The sequence below is a fragment of the Hyalella azteca genome, unplaced genomic scaffold, assembly GCF_000764305.2.
Source record: "Hyalella azteca isolate HAZT.00-mixed unplaced genomic scaffold, Hazt_2.0.2 contig6127, whole genome shotgun sequence".
NCBI lineage: Eukaryota > Metazoa > Arthropoda > Malacostraca > Amphipoda > Hyalellidae > Hyalella > Hyalella azteca.
This window is the reverse complement of record NW_025936295.1, coordinates 146,875-156,757: the sequence shown is the minus strand read 5'-3', so window position 1 is coordinate 156,757 and position 9,883 is coordinate 146,875. Positions and strand designations below refer to the sequence as shown.

At 35.0% G+C, this 9,883-nt stretch overlaps 1 protein-coding gene across 1 annotated transcript; it reads left to right on the top strand.

The window, feature by feature from the left end:
• The first annotated feature begins 6,452 nt into the window (after positions 1–6,452).
• Positions 6,453–8,065, top strand: LOC108669034 (perlwapin-like). The gene is made up of 2 exons (XM_047880749.1): positions 6,453–6,533; positions 7,287–8,065. The coding sequence occupies exons 1-2, from the start codon at positions 6,531–6,533 to the stop codon at positions 7,644–7,646; spliced, it is 363 nt and encodes a 120-aa protein (XP_047736705.1). The 5' UTR covers positions 6,453–6,530; the 3' UTR covers positions 7,647–8,065.
• Positions 8,066–9,883: the final 1,818 nt, after the last annotated feature.

Here is a 9,883-nt window from a genome sequence, read left to right as displayed (position 1 = left end):
TCACTGCAGTGAGTGACAGAGAGCGCATTTTCTCGTCGACGAAAACTTAAGGTCACGGACAGACGGACGGACGGACAGACAGACAGACAGACGGACATGGCTAGCACAATAGTGCATTTTTTCCATAAATGAGAAAATGCGCTAAAAAGAGCTACAAATTAATGCATCACAAGCTGGTACTTTTTATCCAGGTTAAAAAAATTTACACCAATAATGTAGTTGCCACCAGAAAAATGTTGTCTCGTTACGAGTTCCAAGCAATCAGGGACTATCTGCTTTCCTATCCAGTATGTGAATGGAATTGAAGTGACTTTCTTTATATCGATTTTATTTACTGTTAAATGAACATCTGTACGTCAAACATCTCCTCTATTACACATAAACATTTCTTTAAAATTTAAAATTATAAAGAGGAAGTTATTTATTAAACCTTCTAGGTTTTCATTATTGTCATAATTTTTCCACGTTAATGTTGAGTGAATGAGCATAATTAGAAAATTATTAAACAATGAACAACATAAACTACAACTAACTGTGCTTGAAATTTTCGATTATTTCAATATAAATAATTTTTTTTATTCTTATTGAATAGTACGACGGTTACATTATATTACGGTTAATTATACTAATTACTATATCAATTGGATTGATTTATATCCGAACCAAGGCTGAATGCTCATTCATAACGACATTAATTGAATAGAAATTATAGATGCTTATTCTATCAGTCTGAGAGCATTTAGTCGATCTTCCATACCAACGTGACTGAAATCTTTGGCTCCATTTTTTTGTGACCTCAAACAAAATTGAAATACATGGAGAATAAATAACAATATTACATTGGTTTCGTTCTTTTAATGAATGGTAAATTAATTTATTCCTAGCTCCTTTCACCTAATTTATTTTTTTTAGGTACAAATCAGTTTTTCACTTAGGCGGTCTTCAACGTGGCCTGTCAACAAGCATGCTTTGCCTCTCCAAAGCATCGAAAGATGCTTTAGATGCATTAAGAAGTGTCTAATTTTAATTTTTCTCAAAGCAGCATAAACACTATAAAGCTTTTCTTGACAATATAGTGAGACGTCTATGGAAATAACGCGGAAAATCAATAAATATTAACGGACAAATTTTGGATATGACTCATAGCCAAATTAAAAAACGCGAAAAATAATGTTTTTTTTTTTAATCACGAGTTAATACGCGATCTCGATCATTGAAACTCCGATGACCAAGCATCCCATGAAACTTGATAACTCAATCCATTCAGTGTACGTGATTGAAAACAGATGATAAATAACCGCTATTAAATAGTGACGTATTATTTAAATATCATTTTATGTTTTTTATGAAACAATGAAGGCGATCAAGGGATAATAAATAACGTTTGTGTGCTTCCTTGTCGCTAAGCTACAGAGATAATTTATCGCGGCTTTGTTAAAGCTTTGTCGTTGAAATATGTATTCTATACGATCATTTGGTACGTAAAAATCGTTCGTAAGGATAAAATCTAAATTATTAATTTATGGGGCATTTATTCCCAAATTATCATAAAACGTCTTTATATTACAGTCTGGGAATTCCATAATAAACTCGACTAATATTAATCAATGTGTTAATTATTATACCTTATTGGCTTCTTTGAAGTATCATTCATGAATACCTCATCATGCATGTTGTGCGGGGCCTATACTTTAAAAAAAAATTAAGAGATCGTAAGTTCATCAGCCAATCATTGACGGCCTTTCTAGCAAAATCCACCAATCATAGACAAGAAAATAGAGCGTAAGTACTTACGTTCACTTAGCGAGTTTTGAAAGTATGGCCCCTGTTCGTCATCACCAGTCTCCAGAGCGTCACAACAATATTAAGGTAGAATGACTATATAACAAAGACAGTCACTGTATCGTTCCCCTGCTCCGTGGTTGCACAGTGCCTAACTATATATATATAATATAATATGCACGTAATCCAAATTATATCCACGCTACAGAGAAGAACGCTGTTGACCACTAAAATGAGGATTGCTGCTCCGAAGACGCCACAGTGGAATTCCTGAAACGGAGAAGATAAAAATATAATCTCATATTCAATATAAGCATTCAATAATCGAGAAAAAGTCATTGATTTTCAATTAATAGGGCGCATTAATTTAAATTGAGTATTCCATATTAAGAAACACGAATGATATCATTAAATAATTTTTAGGTTGCATTGGATAGTGGACAAATTAATCTTCTCTCTATGCTAAGAGTCCCTCAAAACAGAAATATTACGCACTTGGGAGAAATTAGCAGCTTAATTACCATCCGTTCGTTCTCCTGCATGGGCTCACGTGTTGAGTTAAAACATGGTGGCATGCAGCTGCATGTGGAGCGAGTAAACTTAGTTATTATTTATTTTACATAATTTATCAATAAAAAATATAACTAAGTACTCACTGCAGTAAGTGACAGAGAGCGCATTTTCTCGTCGACGAAAACTTGAGGTCACGGACAGACGGAGGGACAGACGGACAGACAGACGGACGGACGGACATGGCGAGCACAATAGTGCATTTTTTTCATAAATGAGAAAATGCGCTAAAAATAGCTTCGAAGCCTCATATGTTAGGTAATCGATCGTTTATAGTGAGGGCTCGCTGTATTGTGTTTGTTGCGGTATATTAGATTGTCGTGGCGCACACGTTACCGTGATTACTACGTGGAAACCATTTCATAAGAACCATGTGCAATCGTATAGCTTTGCATGGTATTACACACTACACTTGGAAGATAAAAACAAGACACTGGTGACTACTGTTGGTAAACTCATAAACTTTACACAGTGTTCATATGCCTTCCTCATTCGGCTTCCACTACTCGCCTAACTTCTATCCAAATTACAAAAATTTCACCCAACGAGACGTCCTTCTCGAAAGAACCATTTGTTTTTTCATATTAATTGAGAAAAATACTTTCAAAATAAATTAGGAAAATTAAAGATGAGCTCAGAAAACTTCAGAATAACAAAGAAAAATAAAGATTCAAATAAATTAATAAACAAATAATTATTATACGCAGAGGTGGGCAGTAGCGCGCTAGCGGCCGCTACATTTTCAGTAGCGGTAGCGGTGCTACATTTAAGCAATTATAGCGGTAGCGGTAGCGCCCGCTACATATTTAAGTAGCGATACGAGGCTTTGCCGCTACAGCGCTACCGCTACATTTATAGATAAGGCCTTTAGATTTTACTTAATAGTATTGAATATTATTTAAAAACCAGCATGATACATACATAATATAAATTACAGAATAAAACTATACGAAAGATTTCGGTGGAATGTTGTCAACCTCAGCCTTTTACTAGTATCAATTACATTTGAGCTACATTTAAGCGCTACATTTAAGCAATTGTAGCGAAAGCGGTAGCGCCCGCTACATTTAAAGCATGTAGCGGTAGCGGTAGCGGCTGCTACATTTCAAAGTAGCGCTGCCCAGCTGTGATTATACGGTATGACGATCATAACAAGATTAAATTAAAGGTGTCGGTAAGTCACAGGCAGCGGTAAGAGACTGAAGCCAGGTCCATGTGCAGCATCTACTAACATCTTTATTCATGCATCTAATTTTATATCCTATAACTCATCTTATGGATTTAGAGTCTTAAATTAGAAGGCGTGATAGAATAAATTCTTATGTGACTAGGTATATTGCCGTTTATTATCGAGTAGCTGCATTTAAAACCCATCACTAAATATTCATTTGCACATTTTATGGCTCCTGGGCGACCTGAATACTTATTACATCAGTGCTAGACATGGTTGAATTAATATATTTTAATTCAATTAATTCAACCATGAGTGCTAGATATCGTCAGTTACGACTTGAGTTTTTGATTGAGTAGGTGAGTAGTTAATGTTTGATGGTCTGGTTTGAGCTTTGTTGAACAACAGCGAGCAATACATCTTATTAAATAAAATTTTAATCATGATATATTTCTAGATTTATATTTTTATTTTAAGGAAAAACTTAGTTCATTCAATGTCCATTCAGGTGCGACAAAAATTAACAAAAGAAAAAAGATTTTCATGAATACTTATTGTGGTTCGATATATTTCTGACCAAATTTATTGTTAGTATTGAACGTTTCTCTGATGACGATTTGTAGCTGGGTACGTATACATATCCTATCACTTATTGTTATTATCCTATAATCTACACATAATATTGTAAACCAAATGTAGCGGTTGAACAAATTAAATTATTCTGGTGATGCGTATAACTACTACATAAAGGTTTTGTTCCAAGCATATGTAATAAATATACAATCGTACCTAAGAAATGTGGCACATGTATAAATAATAACGAATACAGTCGTACAGAAGTGTTTTGGCCCAAGCATACCTGATACCTAATATAGTCATACACAAGTGTTTTGGCATAAACATACATAATAACAAATACATTCTCTCATAAGTGTTTTGGCCCAAGTCATTAAGGCGCGAGTCTTGAGGGAAAACAGGAAACCGACAAAAGCGAGATAAGTCGTGCAGATATGGCGCAGAAATAACGTTTCTGGAGCAATTTAAATATATATATTATTTCTGTACACTACAGGTTCAGAATTTAGATACTCTGCGATAACTTGACTGATTAAAAGTTTATCATATGCATGGCCGTACCGAAATTTGTTCATTCCGTTCGTTGTTATTTTTGTATTCACTCTGAACAATGACATAAGGTTATTCATAAATTTTTGTTCGAAATATATTTACAGAAAAATATGTCAATCAATACTTTCCAATCAACCTTGGGTTAATAATTCTTTAAATAATTCTTTGACTTCGATAGAAATTGATTGAGTAAAATAAAAAAGTTGCTCATTTCGCTAACAGTTCTTTACGTGTCACATTAAATCATCATTGACAACGTGTAATCGAATTCAGCCTTTAATGCTATTTTATACAGGGTGGGGGCAGACAAACTTGCTTATTTGGAACATATATTATAACAAAAGTATTGAGTATATACAGATGAATTTTGTTATAGCATAATCAAGAACAAGACAATTTTACAATTTGCCAGTTTTAAAGATGATGTCACGCAACTGACGTCCGTTATTGTCAATACATTGTATCGGTCGCGTCGGGAAATTGGTGTCGACTCTTTCCAGCATCTCAATTGGAATGTTGGCGACGGCTTCTCGAATGTTATTCTTGAGATGGTTCAGGTTGTTGGGTCTGTCATGGTACACGACGGACTTCGGATGTCCCCACAAGAAATTAACGCAAGGCCGTTAGTGGCTGGCCGTTGAAGATTGCTCCTCGAAGAGATCACGCGCCCAGGAAAAGCTTTGCTCAAGAAAACCAAGGATATTCTTAATGTATGCGCAGTTGCACCATCTTGCTGCAACCGAATATCGTCCAAGCTCATCTCGTTCAGTTTTAGTAGGAAGAAATCCTGTAACATCGTCACGTAACGCTCCTGTAATATCGTCATGTAATGCTCAGATGTCACCGAAACTGGCCTCTCCTTTTCTACGAATAACTAGGGACCGATTATTCCAGCTCGGGATTTTTTCGCACCAAACTGTAGCTCATTGCATGTGTAGCAGTCGTAGATGAAATTTTGGTGGGTTTTCAGCGCTGCAATGCCGCATGTTCTGCTTGTTAACAGCCCCAGAAAAATGAAAGTGCGCCACATCGCTCAAGAACACACGCGTGTCATAAACATAACATAACATAACATAACATAACATAACATAACATAACATAACATAACATAACATAACATAACATAACATATTGATCTCGGTGCTGAAGTGTAGGCCTGATGTGGCCTGTCGCCGATTCTTTTCCTTTTCGTGCCTTGTTTACAGAAAATCTAATATCGTTTCATTTGACCGGATATTTTCAAGACTGGCGATAGTTTCAAGTAGCTACTAGACTTCCACCGAGTTCGATATGGTGCTAGGCATTTCAAATCTTCAAATCAAAGTCATCAAGCAAGTGTGGCGCTGCGTGGCGATGATTGATTCACCATAGGTAAAATATGCCTCAACCGCAAAAGCACGTTCCACGTTCGTTCATTCCATGAGCACTGCAAATAAAAAATAAAATAAAGTAATGCGGCTCATCATATGAACAAAACTATTCAGTTTGCGCTCTCGATTAAGCCCTTCCTTAAAATTATCGTAGCAAATAACACTCCAGAAAGCACCCTGTATCATCGTCACTTGTAACTCAAAATATTTTCAGCTGTCCTAAAATTCAATTCATTTCTCTTTTATCTTTGGTTGGGGAAAATCAGTCGAAAACAAATAACAATGTTATTGTTCGTTGTGTTTTCGTAACACTGCTAGGCCATCTGTCTGCGATAGGCCTGGCATTGTTTACAATGAGACTTCTGGTCCGCAGTTGCGAGTCCCACAACAACAAAGAGCGGAAATCCTTCAATACGGCCAGTATTTAAGAGGATGGTCATGTAGGTCTCGTGCTGAGATCTATGCTATCTGGTATTGCGTACACGATTATCTGACCACAGCTCCTTAAAATGGTGAGTTATATGCTTTTCATATACATTCATATACATGAATATATATATGAAAGTCTAAAATGACTTTCATATTTATATATTTCATTCTTTAGTCCAGCTCTAAATGTCCCTTGGAAAGCTGATATTTGACCTTTCAGTTCCTATCAAGAGCCTAATTCGCCGAATATAGATAAACAATAAGAAAATTGTTAATAAGAAATGCTCTCTGCATGGTCTTTAATGAAACCTGCATTAAAGAAAAACTGCTGCCAAACTACACCAACATACATGTATGTGTATGTTTCAGAGTATATATTATTTTATATAATTTAACCTATTTCACGTAATTACGTTAATTTATATGTGTATGTATACCTGACTCGAAAGCAAAATATATCTTGCCCTTCTGTCTCTATATTTTGTTCGTTTTTCACTAGATTTGTCAGAAATATTTGTTATTAATTTGCATAGTATAAAAAATTTATGTTATAACATTAGATGTATTTTTCCGTTGCGGACTTTAGTTTTTCTAGCTTGATATGATTTCAGTAACCATCATTGATATAACCATACTTCATATGATTTACATACCGAAGCTATTAAATATTTTATTCTTGCCGCTTAACTTCGGTGACCAATCATCTGATAACATGGGAGCTAAAATATGTGATTTACATCAGGATATTTATATTCAACTAATATTTTTGTAAAAATTATTTCGTAAATTCGTGTATTTTTAAAGAATTAATTTAAAATCCTGTCATTTATTTGCAGATTCGCTCCCTCTTGTGCGCTGCACTAGTAGTGTTGGTTACGGTTGAAGCCAGCCCGATGCCAAACTTCGGCGGTATCGGTCTCGGCCCAGGCGCCGGTCTCGGTCTCGCCGGACCGGTGAGCGACACGTGCCGATACTGGTGCAAGACAGACCTCGGTCAGGCCTACTGCTGCGAGAGTGGCTTGGAAGCTCCAGGAATCGTGGCCGCTAAGCCAGGATATTGTCCTCCCGTGCGGCCAACTTGTCCTCGCTTCCGTGCTCCACAGCTCTGCTCCAACGACGGCGCATGCAAGGGAGTGGACAAATGCTGCTTCGACAAGTGTCTGGGAGAACACGTCTGTAAACCACCTCTCTTTTAATTAAATACAAAAAATGCAAGGGAGGTGACAAATGCTGCAATGGAGTGGACAAATGCTGCAAGGGAGTGGACAAATGCTGCAAGGGAGTGGACAAATGCTGCAAGGGAGTAGACAAATGCCTGTAATGGAGTGGACAAATGCTGCTTCGACAAGTGTCTGGGAGAACACGTCTGTAAACCACCTCTCTTTTAAATTAAAAAAAAAAATGGCATATATATTCTGTTCTGCTGCACTACTTGCCGTAAAATAGATTCCCGAAAATAAGACTTGAATGATATTACTACTAAATTGTTGTTAAAATGGTACGCGAGTTATGTTACTATGTCATATCCTTTGTGCCAACAATGTCAACTTACATATGCTCTCGAGTTCGTATTTTCATGTCAACAATCCGAAACAAATAAATGCAATGAAATTTGTATTTTGTTTGTATCCTTATATGTGGTCTGGCTTATGTCCTATGAATATAATTATTCATATGATTATAAGTATTAGCAATTGCTATAGCACCTAATAACATATAACAAAAAAATATAAATTTTCTATTCCTAATTGAACGATAATTTTACATAAACAACGTCGAACGATTACAAAACGATTGGCAGGAATGTTTCGTACATAAATGAGCTGGAATAAATGTTCTAGCTCACGCAATAGAAAATCATAATACAGGGTGTACCAGAATTATAACTGACACTTTTAATTTGTTAATGAATAAAAAACTAAGAACGTTATGAAGTTGAAACTTGTTTTATTTAAAAGAAGAACATTTTTATGGTAATATAGTATCCTAGTTTTTAAATATAATATCTTTTAAATGCCCACCACAATTGTTTTGACAAAATAGGGCTCTTCTCTTCGTTGCTTTTTTTGATAAAATCTCTTTATCGCAAATTTTCGATAAAGAGATTTAATTGTGTTTTTTGAAGGACTGATTCTTGTTTTGAAATGGATCCTGTAATCACGTTGAACTTCTGTTATTGACATCGTCCTGATGTAGGTTTGCAGAATTTTCGTTCTTTCTTCTTTGCTGTAGCGAATCATGATGAAAATTTAAGGCTTGATAATTAAACACAAATTTAGCAAGCTATACAGGATAATGACGTAACTATGATACAATATTACCATGAAAATGTTCTTCTTTTAAATAAAACAAGTTTAAACTTCATAACGTTCTTAGTTTTTTATTTATTAACAAATTAAAAGGGTCAGTTAATTCTGATACACCCTGTATAACATTTTAATTCTAATCCTATCATGTCCCGGCTTGAACATATTTCGCGAATTCATATGGGTTCAGCTAGTTTCACCACGCATCTATAGGGATCACCGGTTTTAAGTTACAAATTTTATACTTACTATATAACCGCTGAATATAGGTTGCGGCCAATGAATTTAGGTAACGAGTTCAGAAATTACAATGACAAGTTCATGCTTTAACTCGCCAAAATTCCATAATAAAAGTCTGATAACAAAGTCCAACTCAGGCATTTACAAAAAAAAAAACAATTTACTGACACAATATCCATTATACATCATGAAACGGTGAGTCGAGTGGACAACACTTTGGACCGTTGACTTAATTGAGCCACAATTATTATATATTTTTGTTGCTTTAGATTTTAACATTGAATATTCATCGCTCTAATCCACGCCATGAGCATGCAATTTTTTCTTTATTTATGCTAAAAACGTATTAAACTATTTAATCCATCTTGGCAAATATACCCACTTTTTTATATCTAGTAGATGGTTCGCTGTACTATATTATTGTCAGGTAATATAGCAGTAGTCATTACAAAATTTTATGTGTTGTTACACCGTTCAGGAATATTCAATAATTTTTGTGTTTATATGAAATTATAGAATTTTGTTTCTTAATTTTGTATGAATAGGTCGAATGAACAAGTTATTCGCGATCATACCCCCCGAAAAGTGGTGAACGATTCCTTCTGCGATAAAATTGGGAGTTAAATCTTTATATTTTATTAATTAATTGATTCATTTCAGTCTATCAAGTTAAACATTAAATAAATTCTTATATACGAGAAGATTATTGTTACATGTCATCAGGTAATGTCAACGCATATGTCAATCGGTATTAAAACATAAATGTGTTCACAATTGTTAAATGCCTCGTCTCGGTTGAGGAACAAAATTATTACAAATATATAACAAAAAATTATGTAAGGAATTCATTTTAAAACACTTTGAACACTATTAGTTTTTCAATAAGA